Source organism: Epinephelus moara, chromosome 15 (assembly GCF_006386435.1).
Source record: "Epinephelus moara isolate mb chromosome 15, YSFRI_EMoa_1.0, whole genome shotgun sequence".
NCBI lineage: Eukaryota > Metazoa > Chordata > Actinopteri > Perciformes > Serranidae > Epinephelus > Epinephelus moara.
This window is the reverse complement of record NC_065520.1, coordinates 9,805,997-9,829,115: the sequence shown is the minus strand read 5'-3', so window position 1 is coordinate 9,829,115 and position 23,119 is coordinate 9,805,997. Positions and strand designations below refer to the sequence as shown.

General features: G+C 41.0%; 1 protein-coding gene across 3 annotated transcripts in view; it reads right to left on the bottom strand.

Annotated features, from left to right (window-relative positions):
• zranb3 (zinc finger, RAN-binding domain containing 3) overlaps positions 1–23,119 on the bottom strand; it is an 87,776-nt gene that overhangs the window by 15,664 nt on the left and 48,993 nt on the right. For all 3 annotated transcript variants that reach the window (XM_050063039.1, XM_050063040.1, XM_050063041.1), the window contains exons 15-17: positions 17,091–17,239; positions 8,180–8,284; positions 3,938–4,080 (exon numbers count right to left, since the gene is read on the bottom strand). In XM_050063039.1, the coding sequence (XP_049918996.1) occupies positions 3,938–4,080; positions 8,180–8,284; positions 17,091–17,239 (397 nt within the window). The remainder of the gene's footprint in view (positions 1–3,937; positions 4,081–8,179; positions 8,285–17,090; positions 17,240–23,119) is intronic.

Sequence of the window (23,119 nt, the reverse complement as noted above, 5' to 3'; positions counted from 1 at the left end):
GGACAGTAATTCTACACTAAAGATGACTGGTGCTCCTTTCTTGTTCTTTATATTTTTTTGCATTACAAATGTTTGACCACTAGCAGCGCTATGGAGCAATGTTTGCACAATACAAATGGAAATACACATTCCTTCAGGTTTCACGCTGTTTCACTCAGTCCACAATTGGTGGATTTGAGATATTTTCAAAAATCTGCATTGCAAATATGTTATTGACACATTTTTTTAGAACACAATGCATTTTGGTGTGAAACACTGAATGTAGAATATTCCACGGAGCACCTTGAACAGAAAAGTCTGACACTCTGGGAAATACACTTATTCATTTTTTTTTGCCAGAGTTAGACATGAAGATTGATACCAATTCCATGTCTGTATGCTAATTTGTGGCTTTACAGGGGGTCATATGCTCTATGACTATTTCTTGGCTGGGAGCAGTAACTTCCTAAAGTCTCCTCTGGTTGCTTGGTAACTGGTTGGCTGCTGGTGGTAACTTCATATTTACTGTATACACATGGCAGTGGTGTCAATTTTCTCTATCTAGCTCTCAGCAAGAAAGCAAATAAGTACATTTCCAAAAATGTCAAACGATGCCTTCAAGATAACTTAGCAACAGCTACAATGGATTACCTGGACATGGTTTTCTGCTGGTAGTCATTTGATGCACAGCTGCAGGAGTGCTGCCGCAGGCCTGTGGTGGCAGACGGTTGCTGACAGCGTACCTGCAGACCCGCAGAGCGGCAGACAGCAGCCCCGGCTCCTCCCAGGCCGGCCTGCGGTTCAGCACCGGGGCCAGACCCTGCTCAGCTGTGTGAAATCAAACTAACGAGCTAATGCTATAGTCCGGGCCAGCTGAAGCTGCTTTGATTGATGGCTGCTCTCCTCCACTGGCCTCGGAGACATACAGCTAACAGTCAATCCAATTACATACACTGCAATGGTACACCTCAGAAGGAACAGGGAAATACGAAGTTTAATTTAGATGTTTAACCATAACCTGAGAGATGCTTTGGCAACTTTTGGGATGACATAATTTTGTATTATGTGGAAACACGCTGTATTTAAAGCTATAATACTTAAATACTTATGACAATTTGAGCTTAGAGGTAGAAGATGGTGCTATTTTGTTATTATTAAACCTTTATTTAACCAGTTGAAGACACACTGAGATTCAATATAATATTATACTGCATTTAGCAAATATCTGTTCATATTATTCTTGTATTTTTACACATTTACAGATTCATAGTCAGTGTATTACCTATGGTAGATGTTGGTCAGCATGCTCCCAGTTTGGAAAGACAGACAGGAGTACAGGGAAGAGCAGCTAATCAATCTGAGGCTGTGGGAGGTCAGCACCTCCTCCTGTTCTAAGATTATTGTTTCTAACAACCTGATTTCAGTTAAAGCATACACTATATTTGGATTATTTTACCGCTTTACCTCGCCATCCCACAGCCTTTTTTGGTGGGGAACTGAAGCAGTTATATCGCCCTGTTTAGACACAGTCATTTACCTGACAGCACATAGGAGTTGCTGGTCTACTGTCAACTCGATCATTTAGGTAGCCTGTGATATTGTGTGACCTTTAGAACTGGACTAACATAGTGTCCACAGTAGTGTTTTGCTTAGCTTCTGTGCCGGTACTCTGCCTCTCCAAACTCAGTGTCATAGTGCAAGAAGGGTTATCAGGTCATGTGAAAAAGCTGACGAGTCCTCAAACACCCCCAAACAAAACAACTACTTTAAGATTTTAGCCCGAGTTGATTAGGAGACACCTGTGGCCACTTGAATCCTGTACAATGAAGGCAGAGTCCCTCAGTGACAAATAACCTACTATATAGAGGGGCAATTACAAAATGCAAATAAAACACTGGTGTCAGAAACAGGCTCTGATATTATGAATACTTCAAGGATCATCATTTTAAAGTAGTGATTTTACACATGAAGCTCAGAGCAGTAGTTCAACCTCTGAAAAAAGTTGTATAATTATTCCGTGGCTCTGTGGGAGCTTTGTCAAGTCTGAGAAAATAACCCTGTCTTTTCTCAGTTTCGGCTTGAGACTTCAAATTTATAGCACAGAGCCTGTGTTACAAACCGGAGGTGTGGAGTTTGAAAGATGTGGGTGTTTATCAGACAGGGAGTGTCTAATGAAAGACACTATAAAGTTGCATAATGTGAAGAGCAGGATCTAGTGGGGGGGTTTTTGCAGTGTGACTTATTCCGGAGGCTAAAAGTCAGGTAATCACGGCCTCTGCTAAATCTGTTTCTCACAAGTCCCCAAACTTTATGAAAGTGCAATACTGAATCACTGAAGTAAGCTTTAATATATGTTGCCATAGTGACATGATGTCGTATTCTCAGCCAAATGTTCCAGTTACTTATCCATTTTCTATCTTTATAGATGCTGTACTTTAGATATGATTTCTGATTTAATTTTATTATACGGATGTTTGGAATGTAATTTAATCCACACATTACAATATAGAGTTGTACATTTCAATGTGATTGCTTTCCTCCATGCAATCTGGGAAGATAATATAGTCCAATGATTTTGTATATGCTTACCGTGTAGGTGAAGTATCTTACATTAAACCTGAACATTTTCATTTTAACAGTCTTATTTCTAAATTTTGAATACTATAGTGTTCAGGTGGTTTAGGAATGGCTGGGTTTTAGCCTGCGCAATGGTTCATAAAAACATGAAATCATTAACTGAATCTTACTAACCAGTGCTATTTATGTGTGTTGCATAGCAACCAAACTGATTAGCTACCATTATGAAGAAAATTGGTATGCATCTATATACGAAAGAAAATTCTTGTGCATTCTTATTCTATTATAATGGCATATAATAAACTGTCTATAGCCAATGATTGCGATAATCTTAGCAATAAAGCGTACTTAGGCAGGATGCAACCCGATTAAAATCCTCTCAACGCTTCTGAAATCACTGTAAATCACCATGAGTGGCTTGTGACGAAAACATCCACGGCACTGAAAACCCAGGCAAAGTGCATTAAGTTTGAAGTAGTTGAAAACTGAGCGTCTCAGTGCTGGGAAGGTGAGCCGTGATCGCCCCGCTGAGCCGAAGCTGGAGCTTGATTGGTTCTGATTAGTGAATAAATCAAACAGGTATCAAATCAAGCCGGGCCAATTGCCTCCTACTCACACCTTGATTAGGTTCGTGCACCCAAACACGTTCCCCGGTTGAGAAACACTCTCTCAGTTACACATACACACACATACACGAGTCTACCCTGTAATTGGCAAACTCTCCCTGCCTCTATCCACGCCAGCTGTAATTAGTGTGCCAGCAACAATGCTTGTTTGTCAAAAAACACACATGTACACATACACAGCGTTCATCCCATCTTCTCTTATGCCTCAGCTGACACTCTTTGATACACCCACACACACATGCAAGTACGCACAAATACTATTCAGCGTTCCATGACGCCTGGGGCAGTTGGTATTTACAAATCTGCCTGTTTCTTGGTGGAATCTCACACGTTGCTTTCCGGTTTCTGACATAATGGTGGGAATTAATTCATCTTAGTGTTTCCACCATTTTGAAATTTACACTAACTGGCATGACGGGGTGCCAGGTCAAATTAGGTTTTACTGATCAGCTCAGAGGGGAAGACATATTTGTTCTCTTGTTACGGATCTATTTATGGCAATAATAGGGGGAGATTTACTCCTTAATTTTTTCAGGATTTAAAAATGGGCCCCTGATTTCAGACAGTGGCAGACAAAAGCATTCCTGCTGGCAACCATCAATTGTCGTCTCAATCGACAACTGTTGCTAGGCGATTTTATCAGTTGCATCCTCATCAGTTGGCCAATTACCTCCAGAATGTTTACTCGCAGCAAAGTATTTGAAAGTCAAAGTAGCACATTTCCTTCAAGAACATATTTCCAGCTAGAATCTGACCTCTTTGTGCTGGAGTGAGGGCGCTGGGTGGCGGCCAGCTGCTGCAGGCCTAAAGTGGGGCTGTGGAAGAGGAGGCCGCTGCGTCGGAGCAGTTTCTGCTTCATGGCTGCCAGGCTGCTCCATTCCTGAACGAACCTCAGTACCTGCGGGGGGGGAGGACATGACACCTCACTTCATATTCAATTTCAAACTGAAACTGAAACTGCTGGAGCCTTCATCTTCAGCACAAATTGATAGTTTGGATATTGGACCCTCTTTAAGAGCAAAACTTTTTTTTTTTTCCTTTCAGTTTTTCAATTTTGAAAATACACTTAAGGTGAAAACAAACAATCCAAACCTGCAGAGCACACATGCACACTGACACACACAAGCAAACAGTTTTCCAGATAGCTGAATAAACCCATCAAACCAAGAGAGAGCTGTATATGCTTTCAGCCAAGTCAAGGATTCAAAGAAAATCCACTGGCAAAATAACAAATAGCTCACCAAGCACCAAGGCCTAATGGCCAATTTACCTACATATATTACACTGGAGGAGTGTGGTGCTTTTTTTCATGGATGATACCTACTCTCACAAAAAGATTATTTGTGTTTAGATAAAACTCAGTGTGCATTATAAGGACAATTTCTCAAACCCAGGCTTGCTTTGTTGATGTTTTTGCAGTTGAATTGTGCAGATTTTGATAGAAATATTAAGAACTACACATGAAAAGCAAAAGTTAAACGGCAGCAGATCAAAATCAGGTAAAACAGGAAAGAAAAAGAAAAACAGAACAGGAAATAAATGGCTTGAAGTATTTTCTCATATCAGTAAATGACACAGCACTGGAGACTGAGCTGAGGTTTTTTGCATAGGAGGAGATCAGGGGTCAAAGTACTGCGGTCAGGATGGACGTAATGAATTGAATGATCAAGAAAACCCTACTCTGCATAGACTGGATTGTCTGGTACAAGACTCCGGATAAGATTAAGAAACATCCTAACATTGTAACTCTTCTGTGAGGTCATCGAAGGTGAGCCGAAAGTCAAGTGGAGTCGAATCAGATGTCAGAAGTCGTGACTGAGGAGGAGAGTGGGATGGTGTTTCCAGCTTCCAGCTTCTCCAAAGGTCGGATGGGTTAATAGGTGAGTATCAGACAGTGTGTGGGTAGGAACTGGGAGGGCTTTGATTTATCACTGTGAAGCTGGACAGAGCTGGATGTTAATCATGCTTTTATGTCTTAAAGGATAAGGCTGGTGATGTTCTGTATTAGTCTTACTGCCAAATAAATAAATAAACCCAATAAAAATGCATCCTACTAATAAGTACTGTGTGTGTATCCTAGCCTTATACATGGGGACGGTCTTTGACTTTTGGGGGACCGAAGCAAGATTTGGTATTGGATGCCCCCCCGTGAACTGCAGCCCTCCAGTTCCCAACCGGAGGGTCACGGTTCAAGTCCCTATAGACTGAGCTACTGCTGCCCCCAAAAATATTTGCATGAGCTGCACCTCACGCAGACGTGAGAAGCCAGCCGTGCAGTGATGGTATAGAGTTCAGAGCAGGAGTAGACTATCTGTCAACTGCAACTCTAACTCATGTGACATCAGCTAGAGAGCTTTTCGAAATTCCCAAACCACCCAAAGGGGTTACATCTGAATAAATTCCTCTCAGTAGAAAGTTTATCTGTAGAATATAACATGCATTCTTTTTGCCATGCAGGGATGCCCTCTTTTGGCATATTTCCAGACAACAGCGGTCAGAAAAGCTGTTGCGGCATGGTGGATAGAGCAGGCGCTCCATGTACAAGGCTGTTGCCGCAGCGGCCCGGGTTCAACAATACTGTATTTGTCTGTTGCACCCTAACCCCATGCACGACCCTTTTCAGGGCCATTTGCTTGATCGGTTTAACATTTGATGTTTTAGTGATACATTTAATCGGAAAGGGCTGAATTTCAGCTGTCTTCATGTGTAAGATGTCCAAATATAGAAAGGATATGACACGACTAAACAGACAAGATGCAAAATGGGACCTTGTGAGAACAGTAAAGAATATTACCAAAATCTAATAATATTGTGCAATGTCTGGTATATTAATCAAATAATTTGAAAAAGGCAAAAGGACAACTGTTAAGATTTGCTCAAGAAAAGGGCAAAATTTAGTCGGTAAAATGCAAAAATTTTAATAGGAACCAATGCAGCTAATCAGCAGTTAGATCGGAGCACTAGTTTGGAAAACTATGGGCAAGTAGTTGAGTGTTATTTTAGTCAATGTATTTTTTTCTTTAAGGTATTACTATCACAGTGAACTTTCATATACTCAGGGTTTACAGTACATTTGTGTTCCTTATGGTTTCTTTTAAGGAACTTCTAAATATAATCATTTGAAGTGACAGAGTAAATTCCACACTGATTGAAGGATCCACCATGCAGGCACACTTTAAGGACATAACATATGGTCGTTGCAATATGAAAAGGATTATATCACTTCTTTAAACCGACCTCCAAATGAAATGTATTCACTCGAATCATAAGCTGCAGTGCTGTCAAACTGTTGAAGACTTGCTTGTGAAGATACTTATCCCAGTTTGTGTTGACTTTTGTTTGTCTTGTTCATTAAATTTGTTTAACTTATCATATTTAATACAATCGCAAAACGTGGAAAATCATTACTTAGCCGACCTAAATCATCTATTTAGCTGTCTCTGAGCTTCTTGTTTTGTCACTATTTTTGGCAAAAATGGAACAAAATGTCAGTATTTGTTTTGGATGTTGGAGTTATAAGAAGTTCAATTTTAATTTTGTTATTTTCTCATGTTCATTTAAAAAAAACCTTTTCTAGGGGCCCCCAGAGACCAGGGGGCAATAATCATTGCTTACATCACTTAGTGGGAAAGGCTCTGCCGATATATCTTATTCCTCTGCACCGTAGAGCTCCAGTGTTGTCCAAAAATTATTACAACACATGATCATGAACAACACACTGTAGTTTATTTTGACTCAATTCCACATGCATCGTCTTGTTGCTGTAAATACTCACTACAGCACCAAATGTGTATTAATCCGCAGCTGAAAATCGACCCCGACAAATGCAATTTACTCCTCTTTGAATGACGTTTGCTAAAAAGTGTTGGTCCCACCTGAAACTGCCATATTCCACATTATTCCGATATAATTCATGATAGTTTCCCATCATTCTTTTACAAAACGTTTGCCTGGGCAGCCTCTCTTTGGTTGTGTAGGTGAGTTTACACACCACTGCCTCCCTTTCCAAGCCGTGTTGCAGCCCACATTAAATCGCTTGCTTACTATTGATTTTGATGGACAATTGGAGAGTAACAGGGCGTAAATGATGGGTCAGAGGATGGATGCAACTCACGCCTTCGTTTTACAAACCAACATAAACAACGTGACAGGTGGGGCGTCTGTCAGCAGCTCTGTTACTGCCACGGCAGATTGCAGGATTTAATATTAGCTGGTTGGCGTGCGGGGTCGTTTGAGGCGATGATCCGTCTCCTTTAACGACTGTCATAAAACGGCACTTTCTCTTTTGCCGGGCTCCTCAGTCGCCCAATCCCCCACACTGCCCCCTCTCTTTTCTCCTCTCTCCATCATCCCCCCAGCCCCTCCTCCGTCTCTCCCTTCAGGGCCTGCAGTGGTGGAAGTGAGCGTCCACATTCCACCTATCTGTCGGGCGCCCAATGCTGCTGCTCTTACTTCTCATCATCAGTGGTGTCACCTTTTTTTTTCTTATTTAAAATGTATTTAATCAGGAAGAGCTTCACTGAGAGGCTGTAACACACACACATATCTGATATCCGTTTAATAACCCCGTACAGCCTCGTCTTTACTGGGTCAGTGGAATCGGGGAGATAGCCCGTCTGACTGTGGTATCAAACTGAATTATCTTAGTCTAAAAATAAGGTCATCCTTAAAGCAGCCTGTGGGCTTACTCGCTGAAAAACTTTCAACTGCACTCGAGAATTTTCTGTCATCTTGGAAATTATGCAAAGTCATGTGGTTGATATCTTTCTAATCAATCAAAAGAAGGAAATATTGGCACATTTTAAAACCTAAAAGTCAACTCCGGCAGATTCCCCCTTTAAGGCGTTTTTACAGTAATGACACATTAAGTAGCTACATGTCCCTTGTGTAAACATTCTAATTCTCTTACACACACGCACACACACACACACACACGTTCACAAATATCAAAGCACATGTGTAAGACACGCACACACAGCCTGGCGGGAAGGGCAGACCTGCATTTGATTTTCCCGGCGCCGGCTGAAGGCCTCAGGCAGGTCGTCCCAGTTGGTTAGTTTGATGTCCAGAGGGACGAAGCTCAAGTTCAACGGAGTCCCGTCCTAACACACGAGGAGACAGAGAGGAAGAAGACAGCCTTAAGCGAGGAGATTTGTTACTACGGTTACTAATACTGCTGCTACCAATACCACCATCACTCTTACTAGAGCCACTTGATGGTTAGATACCTAAATGGCTGAAGTGAACCTTTAAAACTGGAAACACATTTCGTTCTTAAGACTTATGTGACTAAAAGACACTTCACATATAATTTATTTAATTACCCAATCACTCAACAAAAATAAAAAGTATTTGTTTCTGCACACATAACTTCACCATATCAACAACAATCATTTTATAATTTGTGCTGGGGGTTTACATGAATAACAGCTCATCACATTGGGACTATAAACGCCACAAAGTAATGAAAGTATTTAAACTTAGTAGAGCTCAAACGATGAGTTTTTGATTAATTGTTGTTGTTTTTTTAAGCGTAAATGCCAAAAAAAAAGACAATGCTTCTGGCTGAAATCCCCACACTCTCGCTCATGAGGCAGAGAGAGATCTATAAAACACACTCAGTGGTTCTTTGAAGCAGTAAACGCTCCACAGTGGCACCACTACACTACACACGGTCCCTTCATGGTTCTTTGGAGCTTCCTGACTGGCTCCTCGTGTTTTCCTGCCCAAACAGTTGGTGAGATGTGGGATTTGCTGCTGAGTCACTGGTGTAACCAAAGCAAACAAATACAACCACGCGCGTTCACTTGCTCGGTATAGCTCTGAGTGAATGACGACGCAGCAGAGTTATTGTTTCAGTTGCCTGACAAGAATAAATGTCAGGGTAATATTGTCGTTATATAACTGACGGAGGGATAGATTGCAAACAAACCTCTCTGATGCTGTCAAATGAATGTTTCATGTGTCAGAGAAGGTGGGTGTCTTTGTTTTCTCATGAAATACAACAGAGGAATTTCTTTCACTGTTCACACATCACTGTCTCAGATAGCAGAAGTTAACATAAGTTACTGTGAACGAGCGGGGTAAAGTCAATGTTTGACACTGCTACTGGATTACTGCATCGCCATTAAATAAAACATAGTGTACATTGTTTGAATTTTAATATTCTTTTACACTTTTATTCTTTTAAAGGTCCAGTGTGTAGGATTTACTGGCATCTAGTGGTGAGGTTGCAGATTGCAAACAACTGAAACTTCTCTCGTGTGCCAAGCATGTAGGAGAACTACAGAGGCAGACGCGTAAACCCGAATTGCCCTGTCCAGAGCCAGTGTTTGATTCATCTGTTCTGGGCTACTGTAGAAACAACAGCAAAGGCTTTGGACTCCAGGGAAGAGGAGCCGTTCCATATGTAGATATAAACGGCTCATTCTAGGGTAACAAAAACACTATTCTTAGGCCCTGTCTAAAAATATAGAGATACTTTTCCTCTCGTTTTACAAAATATCTCCATCCGCATTAGAACACAAAAACAGCTCCAAATGCTTGCTGGTGCTAGCTGTCTTCAGTACCCTCCTCTCGTCAACAAAGGTAGTTGAGTGTACAGGCTGATGTTACCTTTTTTAAAACAGATAACAGGGTTCGCATTACCGTTGATTCATCTTTGATATCATGAAGGAGCTCAATCAAAGACAAAAGTGATGCTCTTGACAGGCTTAAGTTTTCCTTTCACCGCTTACCAACAACAATCCCACACTGGAAATGTTCCCGCCACCTGCTGATTTGACGAGCCCTGATTCAAAACCACTGTTTCTGGTAGACTCGAAACTACGGACAGTGGGGTGGACCAAACAACACTGGGAGTAATCCGTTAATCCTTCTAGTGGTGCAGCAGTAGAAGTGTGTGAAGCTGTCATGAGACCAAGCAGTGCTAACAAAACCTGGGCAAACCACTAGCTTGCTTGTTGGTGTCTTAGGCGTTTTGAAAAATCTGCACTTTGGAAGGCTTTTTTTTTAATTTTTAATTTCTGTTGTAGTGACCTTAAACTTTGTTTGCGCGTGGACGAGACCCCAAAATGTAGAAATATCTGCTTAAAAAAATATCTGTATACTTCTAGATAGGGCATTTGTTTCAGGTGATTTTACACTCATGAAAACATAGTTATAAATATTCGATTGCACTTCTGCCAGTTAATCCCCTTAAATCCTGGACCTTTAGGAGTTTACTCACATATTAGCATTAGCATAGCTTTTAATGGCTGTTTAGTAACCTGGCTGAAATATTCTGAATTACGATATTAAGAAATGTCTCACAAACTATTGGTTGGCATGCATTGTGCTTCCTGTAATGCTATTATGAGGTTGATATTTGTGTGAAAATGTAATATGTCTTGATTACTGCGAATAGTTTGCCATGGAATTTGGTGAAAACATACATGTCATGTACCCATCATATTAAAATTAAATGATCCAGGCACTTGTCACCCAACATCATCAGCAGCATGCATATGAGCATACATGCATATGAGAATGGTGTAAAATGGTGGCACATAATAACACACTGTCACTATTTCTATATGTGAAATGGGAACCTTGATTGTTACAGACAACTGAGAACATAAAGAAAATACTGTTAAGGGTTAACAGTTAATATATCAGTTTGAACATGAGGGCTGAACCTATAGTAAGCCATTTAGTTCAATATGGAACATGTATGGCACCTGCAGCACCACGACTGTCACCCTATAATATATAACGTTCACATGCAATTAGTTTCATTGTGTTCTGCAGCTCAATTAATATTAAACTACAGGTATTTTCAGCCAAGCAATCATATTTTTAATGACTAACCTGCACAACTTGAATCCAATTACATCCAAGTTCTGTAATATGGCCACACTTTATTCTTTATTGGTTGCCATGGTAATTCTTGTGGTAACCAAGGAGCTCGTTAGTGATCTCTCTTGTTTTTATTCTAATATATGTACACGTACTTTGAACATAATGCTTCTCTGGTGACAGTGCGCATGCATTAGTAACAAAAATAATGAGGACTGTAAAGAGTATAAGAAAAAACCTGCATATACCCACAAGAATGTACCTTGCTGTGATTATGGGTAATCATACTGCCGCAGCTTGGAGGTATCTGCATAATCGTTGTGAAAAAATAACCACAATAAAGAACATTTTCCTGGTTATTACTGCTTCATTAGCACTAACTACTGCCAATTTGAAGCCTGGGAAGCCACTTACACTCAGAGTTAACTTCACTCAGATGACAGTGATTGTGCCAAACATCAGGGGGACATTTACCGGAAAGAAGTTGACCAGTGAATTTAAGTAAAAGCTACAATCTGGATTTCAGTTTTCAGAGACAGTTGGACATTGGGGACATAGAGGACAGGCAGGAGATAGGAGAAAGATAAAGTTTAAAGGTTAATACCTGCCAGCAGCTGACACAGGAATTCAGAGATACAAATCAACATTAGGAAGTTCCTGTGCTGCATCCTCAGTGCACAGAGGCCCGTGTGTTTATTTGGATTATGGCAAAATAAATATCATGGAGAGTCGGGGGAGCAGTGGAGCAGGTTGTGCTGTTAGAACATGGAACAGGAATAGAGCCTTGCTACTGTATATATGATTGAAAAGAGGTGTACTAAGGACAAGCTCATGAGTAACAAATACATACAGCCACAATGTGTTCACTCCAAAATCAGATGACAATCATTTAAAAATGATACACATTTGAATTCTTAAAAAGGGAGGTTAATTTCTGCATTCCCATTTTTGTTTTCTACTGCACGCCCCACATTTATGAACACCTGCAAGCACATCAAGCTAGCTAATATAATTAATGGAATTCAAGGGAGAAATGGCAGCCATGCTAGCCTAAATATGCTAACAAGGCTCACAAAGTTAGCTTTAGCAAGTAGTGAGAAACGACCAGTGAATTTGTCACACACCATCAACAAGCAGCGCAGGTTAAAAGTGCAAAAGCCCCCTTTTACACGAGTACCATTAGCATTTAAAAAGCAATGATAGCATGTATGAACCTCCTGCTCTCTGCTCTCCACGTTAAGAGCACAGAGCCCCTTTAGTCTGGATATTTGAACCTTAACATGAACTTCCTGTGGTTTACCAAGGAAAACACGAAAGAGGGAACGTACATGATATCAGTGACAGCACTTGAATTTTGCATTGGAGCCAGAGTTTGTATTTGATCATCAAATACTGACTAACCTTCAAATGGTTAATGATATTATATAATATTTGGGAGGGCTAACGTAAGCCAGCTCTATAATGTTTCCTAATCGCCAAGTTATTATAAATCTGGACTTTCATCCCTTACTGGTACTTGTTACTTTATTCATCAGTGAACTAAGTTAGCATTTACACTTTATTTAGCTATCGTTAGTGAGCTGACGACGTACATTAATTTGGAGATAACGCTGTAAATGTGTAAAAGAAACAGAGAGCTGCGATGTCGGAGAGTGATTACAAATATGACAGCCTCTCTAGCGTTATCATTATTATGACTTGTGTGTGTGTTAGCTCATTGTATATACTAACATTAGATGACTAACGTTGGTATGAATGTAAATCACTGAGGCAAACTGCGAGGCATTATAGCCTGTGGTCATGTCCTAGTTTGGTGGCTATTTACCTAAATCTTGAGTAGTCTGGTCAACCATAACAAGCTGGACCTGCCCCATGTGGCCATGTATCATAATGAAGCTTGGCGCAAACAGGGGCTTATATGCAGCTGCTGGACAGAGGCATGTGCACATTGAGATAAAAACAACAGCAAGCATCACGTAATGTGTGTATTTTAATTTGGTGGGAGGATTTTCCAGTACAAGATAGAATAACAAGGATATGATGGGTTATAGTGTGATTTGCCCTGCCGCCCCATTCACTCCAGTAGAACTGACACCAAAGTCTGGCTCCAGTACAAAATTCTAACGCTCCCTTTGGGATATTTAACATTTTCAATGCATTACTTTTGCAGTTCATTCAGTTTAAAACACATAAACAACCCCTTATCTACAGATACAATGTAAATATTGTAAATCATTTATGGATATGGACCCAGGGGTTTGTCACATATGACAACATAATGGATACTCCAAAATATGGGGAATCACAGCAAAGGATTTTAAGTTTAGCACAACATAATGTCTGCCTGAATCATCCTGACGAAGTAAACCCCACCCATCTGCTACTCCTGGTGCTGACATGAAAAACCACCAACCCACCCGAGAGCAGGAACACTGAATCCTTGAATAAAACAACTGTTTGGTGTTTTGAAAATGGACATAAAATTCCTAATACTCTCAATATTTCTTATTCAAACCCTGGTGACAAATCTTGCCCTGATTGTGCATTGAGCGGCCCCCTGTGTGAATTCTACGCCTGGTCCAGGATTATCCCGATGTGACAGCTTTCCAGCCAGAATTCCTACAGTTTATCATTTAAACGACAGCGGGGGACATTTATCTCCGTGGCTTATCGTCTCAGCCACACGTACGTGACACTTGTCTATTGCCGTCAGGGTAATATTCCATTGGTGATTCAGTTCAGCGCTTTGGTCTTCTCTATGTAAAACCCTCTTGTCTCTTATCTACGTTAGTGGGGAAGGAATCTGATCCCTCATGAATGAAACAAAAGGGCGTTAAGTATCACAATCCGATCAATACAGAGGTCTGTTGGCAAGTGGCACTCAAGACGAGTGCCAAGAATGCTCCAGAGTGTAATCAGAGTCAGACTGGGGTTAAACTATAGTTTATCTTAGTCTGCTCGGGTGCAGGAAGCACCACAAAGTTCAATGAGACATGCAACTCAAACAACATTGTACTTTACTGTCTGAATGAAATACCTGAAGTCTTCACACTACGAGACACTGTTGTTTATCATATAACAGATGCTGTAGGTAAACTGTCTTTACTTTTTCTCTGCCTCAGTGCCTTTGTTGCTATCTCTTGGTCAGCTTTTTCAAAATGAACCGACTGGAGCTTGTTAGGGGATATTTACAAATTTATGACTGATCTTACACTTCTTCCCTCAACGGTCCACAGCGCTCTGTCACTGCTGCCATTGTTGTTGTTCATTACTAATGGAACAGAGCAGCAAGGTGTTAGCATCCATTTATTTTACAGTTAGACAAAGGTAGGTCAAGAACATAGAAAACATTAATATTAAAGTGGCTCTCCAGTGATTTAGTACTATGTGACTGACAGATAGAAAAGACAGATACATTTTTTTTTAGAGATTTACGATTGACCTTAGGCAGCCAGCATTTTATTTTAGTTTGTTCCATCTCAGCTGTTTAAACTTATGCTCACTGTCACTGACGATATTAAAACCATTCAAAGTCTTGATCCTGACCTGGTATCACCCCAAACCAAGACCAAAGTTACCTACAGTGTTCTTCAGCTTCTTCTTTACTTTGTGTTTGATGTTTCTGTCATAAATAAATGCAAGTGCAATGATGCTTGTTTTATGCGGGTGATAATGAACGCTATGAAGTTATTAACGTTGTTTGCATCCTCAATAGTGCCACTGGAAATCACGTGTTAAATATGTGACACTTTCTTGTCAATGGAGCACTTCGGTCAGGGACAAGCTCCAAAAAATACTTGATCCTACATTTCCCATAATACAACAAGATTATGTTGAGGTTTCAAGATTGGTTTGACGTTTCCAGCTGCCGCTCTGTCAGCTCTGCTAAATTTATGCTCGTGTGTATTTTGCAAGCCTTGGTGGTGCTTTTTGTGGTTGGCTTCGGACAGTGGTGGTGTGCGGCTAGCTGCTAGCCGGCGGGAGGTTCTCAAATGTAAACATCAGTAAATAGGGAACAGGAAAAGACAGAGAGGATGGGGACCAGCTGAACCAGCATCCTGCGAGACATTGTACAGATGTTGGAAAATGAACTGGATGACTTCCATGCCGCATTGGTTTCCAACAGGATATCAGGAAGTGTGATTCACCAAAACTTGGTTAAGTCCTGAATGGCGCCATTCAACCTGATTACTCTTTTTCTATATGGTGATTTGACAGAACAGAGGACTGTGGTGAGAGAAGGAGAGGAGGCGTGTGCTTTATGGTGAAAAAGGACTGGTGCACTGCTACATGCTGTTAAAAGGTGGCTGTGAGGCAGCTGCAAAACAGCACTGCCCATGTTCAATACAGTTATCGAGGTTGGGATGTGTGGACAGTTAAAACATTCCACTACCAGAAACCACGGATTACCAGGACCATCCGGAAAACTGCACTACACCTTGTATGATTCCACGTGACCAAAAAAAAAAGACTGATTGATAAATTGAATGATTGATTGACTGAATATTTGAACCTCTCTACCTGGTAAACGTCCATATCTGTCATCCCTAAATTTGTGTACTACCCCTTTAAATTTATATACATAAAAGCCACACATACGTGCATAAATAAAATGTTAAGACACCCTGAGCGGTGGTTTACACAGGCGGACTGTAGCTGAGAGAAGAAACTTTCGACAGAGGTTTAAAGATGGGCGGATCCTTGCTAAATCCTATTGGTTATCCTTTGGTAATTCCTAAACCTTTCATTTGTGTTAAACTAAAGTATATGAATAGAGCTGAGGAGCTTCTCTGTCCTCTTTCACCACACGGGTTCGATCAGTCTCACAGAAAGGAAGGGGGAAAACAGGCTCTTGTTCCTTTGGTAATAGACAAGAGGCAATCTGAGTTAAAACCAGGCACCAAGGTTATTCAGTTATATGACATTTTCATAAACTATAATAAAACAATATGGCTTGTTTTTAAGTCTAAGTGCAGCTTTTAACTGTAATAATGTGAGCTCTTTCAATCAGCATCAGATTCCTTTTAAAACTCTGACTTTCTTAATGTTGCATGTAACTATTTTCTCACATCTGTCCTGTTTGCTAATTAGCAACTCGCGATAGAACCGCACGTCTCCTATTTTCATAACTGTTGTTTGCAGCTCTATCTTGATAAAGACATCTTGATCTCAATGAGACTTCCAGCTAAAAAAAAAAAAGGGGGAATTAATTATGTTTTGTTCGCTGTTCGGTTGAATATGACAGGAACACGCTGGTGAGGAACAAAACATCGAGTGGGTATCACAACTCAACATGCCCTTTCAGTTTTACTTATTCTTACCGCCTGGAGACCTGAAATTAAAAAACTATTACATCAGACACTTCTGACTTTCTGCTAGAAGGTAAAAAAGAGCTCATTTTCTGACAGTTAAAGCTGCACTGGAAATGGTGCAAGAATACCGGTTTGAAATGTAAAACGCAGTACACAAACTTGACATGGTATCAGACACTGTATTAAATATGACAGGCTAGCTTTCTCTGAATGGAAGAATTAAATGCAGTCGCTTGGGGAGATTCCAGCTTTGAATTCATCACTTTCTGTGAGCACATAGTGTTCAAAGCCAGCAACAAATTGAATCTGGTGACACATTAGTGTGACCACATCTGACCTGAGAGACGGATGTATTTTTACATATAATATCACATAGTGCAGCTTTAAAGATTAAAAATGCATTTTCAGTTTTGCAAGTGAAAGCAACAAGTGACATCGACAGTTTTCACACTGTAGACATTAAGACACCTACAGTGCAGAGCTTTGACTTGCAAATTTCAGGCGTTGTATGGCAGCTGAGGACGACTAAAAACAACTACAAGTGATTAACGAAGTGAGACTTGATTAAAGTGAAGCAGAGAGAGGCTGTTTGAGGTAAAAGCATTGCACAACACTCCCAGTTACTGCACCATCTATTCACAACCTTGAGATAAAAAAGAGAAGCCAGGAAAAATCATTAGTAAAACATCTCTGGTCCCATTATGAGCTGAGGCTAACCATTATCCAATATGCACAATCAAACACTCACACAGGCCAGTACCTTGGAGTAAAGATATATTCGGTCTGTGTACTGGCTGGCGCAGAACTGCAGGCCCGGGTAGATGGGATGGGTGGCGCTGGCGTCATCTCCATCATTGCCCTCATCATCGTCATTAGCATCGGAAGAGAGACACGCCGCGGATCGCCGGTCTGCAGGGAGAGAGGAAGATGCTGGCTAATCTCACTGAGTATATATTATTGGCTCATTATTGGCTTTCGCTGCTTTATTGGTGCCTCTGTTTGCTCCTCTGGTGATGCAATGACTAGCAGAGACATTAAACTCCAGCAGCTCTTCAGATTTATTACACGCCGCACAATATTGAGACGATATGACATTTGTAGCAGATCATTAAAATGTGTATGCATGTGTGAAACCACCTAATATTTATTGCTTTCAAACACTTGATTATAGAATCTGAAATGAAAACGTTTGGGTAATTATCTTTGACATTTTCGTAAATTTTCATAAGAAGGAATTAAAGTTGATTTTACATTTTGCTAGGTCTGAACACTTGTGTCCACTTTAATATTTCTAAGTGCAGCACCAAAATGTTTATCTCTGCAATCATTTTGAATGCACCACATTGTCAATGGTGGACAGACATGAGCATGAAATAAAGACCTGATTGGACACTCACAAGCTATGCTGGTTTCTGAACAAATATTAGGTGGTAAAAATGCATCTGCAGAATCATGCTTGATTTGGGATCTGCAACACTGAGAGCCAGAGGCAGTCAGTCATGTTGTAATCAAACACCGCCCTCTAGTTTGATGATTGACAATTTTTCAGACTTGACTCAAATAAGGATATTGCCTGGAATGCTGAACTATTCCTTTCATGTTTTGTCATACATTGCAGCTTCACAGAGAGCCCGCATCTCTGACAGAAACCTCCCAAATTATTTTTCACATGTTCGCTCAAGAATTTGCCGAACGACAGGATAGAAACGTGGCGAGAGAGGGAAAGAGAGATAAAATGACAGTCACAGATGGAGGGAAACGGAGGAGGAGAAGAGAGGGAGCGGGTCATTAATGTCAGCCATGTAGCTCGCTCATCCTGCCAGCATCTAGCAAGAAAAGGTCAGGCGGTGGAAATGAGACCGCCGCTGCTCGACCACGCTTCATTTAGACAATGACCTATAACACTCTGATAATACTTGCCTTAAATCACTTCGCGTGGCCAGTTGTCTGCCTTGTCTGTGTGTGTGTGTGTGTGTTCGTGAGAATGTGTGTCCATTTGGGTTGCTAATGGGGGAAAATACTGACACAGGTTGATGTCCGTGACATGTGTGTGTCTGGTGAACAGGTGCTGCCATGTACCTGCACCGAGTTTCTGGTTGTTATGGGGCAGAATAAGCTTTGTAGCCGAAACACTGCAAGGATTAAGAGACAGAGGAACACACTGGAACAAAGACATCGCTCTCATCATGCCCTCTGATATCACGCTATTAAAGCCTGCAAACACTTTTTCTGTATCATTTTCTTATCATGAGTAATAGGGTCCTACACAGTTTGGCTTATTGTAAATAAGAGGTTTCTGTATTTTGTGTTTTTCCCTGTGCTGTTCTGACTGGTTTGTGGGTGGGGCTCAGCTGGAAATGACGATATCATGTACTTCCATGCACCAATCAGGATTTAGCAATGTTTAAAACAAAACGTGATGAGTGGGTTGTTTAAGTGTGTAAGTCCTAATAAATAATACTTAAAAATGGTTCTTCTGAGCTTTGATTTAGTCATGCATATTTAATGTTACAGACAAATACTGCAGATTGAAAACTTATCAGGGGCTTTAATGTATCAGAAAATACTGTTAAGGCAAGAGTTGATATCCGTTTTTCCTGTGAACTGCATGGATTAAGATAGGAAAATGTTTTTCTACCTTTATTTTCATGTTAATTCTCGTTTTTTTCATTATCTCATCGACTTTCTGTGGTGGAAAACGCTCAGATTTTTAACTTAAAGAGGACCTTAGAGAGGTAATTTTCAGGTTCTACTTGTGTTTAAGGTTTCTAGTAGAGTATACTTAGATGCTTTAATGTACAAAAATACTGTCAGTGCTGGAATGCCTGTATTCACCCTCTGTCTGAGACTCTCAGTTTTAACGCCTGTCTCTTCAAGCCCCCCCAGAAAATGGCCGGTCAGCTCTGATTGGTCTCTGTGCCATCATTGTGGCTGGGCGAATGACTGTAACAGAGTACAGGAGCACTTTCTGCCAGGAAAAATCACCAATAAAAGCCTCTAAACCGAAATTTTTTACAACCAGACTATAAACGGTTGCAGTAGTGCGCCTGGAGCAGATGATCATGTAAAGAAATCCTTCACAGGCTGACATCAGGTTGTCTCAAAAGAGCTGAAAACAGAGTGTGGAGAACATTTTGAAGCCTAAGGTTTTTGCGAACAGGGTTTACTTTTACATATGTTTACCTCATTATTTGAAACTTTTGCAGTGTTTAATTTGAACATACGACATTGTAACATTGTATATATGATGGAAAATAAGGAGGAGCATAATAGGACCCCATTAAAAGATACTACAGTACTAGCAAAATTATATAAATAACAAAAGTACAAGTACACCTTTAGACACAAAATTGCAGTGTTGTTTAAAGTAGCCCAAAATGGGAAAGTAAAAATTGTGCTAAAGACTCATGCCTTTGGTTTATTGTCTTATTAAAGACAGGCCTTTCTATTTTACCTGCTGTCTTGATAAATTCAGTGTCAACTATATTTCGGCTTTAGAACAACAGATACTGCTGCTCCTAGTTTGTCATTTTAACACAAATACTGCTGTCATCCACTAATTCATTTCAATTACTTCTACTTTGCCATTTTTATGATCATTACTAAGCTACCGTCTCAGCAGTGCCTGCACAGATGGCTACGACGTCTGCTTTAATTTGAGAATTTACAGTAGTTACAGTCCACCACTAATCTGTGTAAAAATTTTAGTGCAATTTGATGCTGAAACTTTTTTTTGTTTAAAGGTGAGATCATCCCGTTAAGTCATTCCCTCTCCTTGACCTATCCTGTACAATGTCCATATCTTTCATTTTTATGGTTGCCGCCCTCATAGGTGCAATTTCCTAGGGTCTGGTACACGCTGTTCTGATCTCACCCCGGCTTCAGCTGGAATGGGCCACTTTGTGTCTGAAAATATCGAGACGACCAGGCAAAAGCATTGTGCAGCGCCACAAACCTAGAGCCAAAACATCTTTAGGACACTAGCGTTTCACAAAATCCCATCTATCTATCCCTCTACATCTGTAATGAAACCTAGCAGCTCTGCAATGTGCACCCTATATTTGTTGTAAGCAGTTTTTTTCCCCCCCTTCCCGTGTTTGCAGTGGCGGAACGCGCCAGCTGCATTAAGTGGGCCATTTATACGATGGGGGCAATTCATCTTACAAAGCCGTCTTATTAGACTGTCACTTACACAGTATGAACAGTGCCTTCAAAACACCCCAAGGGATTTATCTGTTATTTTACTGCGAGAGAAAGAAAACAACGCCTAATTGGACTGAGTCATCTCATCTTCTGCAGAATCGAAACAAAAGATATAGATATATATATATATATAAAAAAAAAATTCCAAATGCACATTTTAAGTATGAAGAGGTTTGATGCAGCGCATGCTGCTGCTGCAACGTTTGAACTAACATCCAAACAAACATGTATACATGTTGAAATGTTTGGGTCATGCAGATAGATGAGGCGACAGACAGTAAGGAGAGAGAGAGAGAGAAAGAGAGAGAGAGGTGGAAGAGGAGTGATTGCCTGTCTGTGCTGTGAGGAAAGTAATCTCAGAGCAATCAAGAGGTGGGGGCGGCCGACAGCTCTGCGGTTTGCCTTCTAAAACCACAGGCAGGTAGAGGAAAATCATTAGGCACTGCTCCTGACCCCATAGGTCACTTTTATTGGACAACCGCTGTGTTTCATACTAAACCCACGCTGCCAGAGACAGACTGGCAACGGCATGTAACTAGCAAACAGTCTCACCACCAATGGGATGGATGTGCATACAGACAGACAGATAGATAGATCGATAGAATTAAAGTTTGTGCGTTTCTGTTTTGTTTTTTTTTAAATGGTAAAAGCCAGCTAAAAATAGGCGAGAGAGTCCTTTTCCATTGGCAGAAGTCTAGAGCAGCGGACATGGCTCTGCAGCAGACGAGCATGCCTTTCTTTCTTTTCTTTTTTTACTGTTGTGTCCCATTCTGCGTCATGGACCGGCTGGAAAACAGGTTGGTAAACAGTAAAAAACAGTAGTGGTTACATCTTTTATCATATCTCTTACTCTTTCAAACTCAGTGCAGACTAATTTGGATCGATTTTCGACCGCTGCTTGGACGGGGACGAACGGTATTTTGTGGGGGTGAGCCGGTAAGTACCTGTGACTTCTGCAGAGTCACTTGACCTGGATGGGACTGCCGATTGCTCGATGTTTGCAGGTGTTAACATATAGCTTGCTGGCTATTAGACAGAAAAACAGATAAACAGGCTTACGATCTAGTTAGGTAGCTGGATAGCCAGACAAATATAGACAGATTAACAGACGACAGAAGGCCAGTTAGCTAGCTAGCTATGGAGACAGTCAAACAGACAACAGAAAGACAGACAATTAGCTAGCTGGCTATATGGAGAGAAAAATAAACGACAGAAAAGTAGACTGATGGGGGAGCCTATCGCACTGGGTAGAGCATGTGCCATCTGTACCACCTTACGCAGCGGCCCGGGGCCTTTGCAACATGTCATCCCCTCTGTCTTTCCTGTCTACCTCTCACTGTCAAAATATTATCTTAAAATAAAAAGATAGCTAGACTGATAAACATATAGACTCTCAGATAGATAAATAGACAACAGGAAGACCAATAGATATTAGTTGTCTCCAGGGAAAAGCACATGTCCACAGAGGAGGTGGGGGGCCAAGTTGGCATCCAGCAGTGTCTCTTTAGTGCTGCCATTTCTGATCGACAGTGAGGCTTTTATCTCTCCCCAAGAGTCGGTCTAAATAGAGGTGTTTTTCAAAAAGGAAAGCGGGCCTTTCGCTCACCTTTAGTATTTCTTCGCCTGAGAGTAGAGGGGGGGACACAGAGTGCAGAAGGCACTGCGGGGGAAGCTGCGGTGGGATTCAATCCGAGACCGTTGGGGGGCACAAGTAGCTACAGAGACGGGAAATTAACCTCTCGACAATCTCTGGCCACTAATAGATGTCAGTGTGTGTGTGTGTGTGTGTGTGTGTGTGTGTGTGTGGCTCGGAAAGGAAAGGAATCTGCCAAGTTGTTGCACACTGATCTTAAGATGTGAAAGGGTAATAGGGGTCGATGGCTTGCCTGTTAAAACCTAAATGGCTCGTGCAATATTCCTTCCTATGTTAAGTATTTCACAAAGAAGCTTTAAAAACAGCCCTGAACTGCCATCAGCTCGGTTTCATCCCTCAATAACTCTGACCCAAAATGTCTGCGTGCTTTCAGAGGCAACACCCAGGTCACCGGCTTTTCTTAGACTCTGCTAGTCTGGCAATTTTTTTAGAGCACTTCATATTGCACACGGTGTAATTAGTTCTTTGTAATTAGCGCAATTTATTGCATTGCGTATCCCTTTGAGACACAAGTACTTGAACACAGAGGTCTTAATTTGCAATATTACACACTGTGTAATTGGGAATTTGTTTCCTCACATCCCTCAGAGACTTGCAGACATGTACACATATAACCAGAGTGGACGGGGAAAGCAGGTTGTGTTTCAAGGGTAAGTTGGTGTCGGGAGGGAACTTGTCCCTTTTATGTAATTAGACCTCGTCCACTTTATTAAAAAACAGCCAATCAGAGGCTCATCAGTTGCCTACTGGACAGTGACTGAACCCCAAACCTTGTGTGTATTTTGGTGCTCTTGTTTCAACAAGCTGCACTCTGGAGATAAGTTTTACTCAATATCTCCTGTAGCTTACTGAGTGCAGAAATAGGCAATATCTCCAACTAGATACTAATAATAGTAAGAATAATAATGCCCAGCCCCATATGGAATGAGATA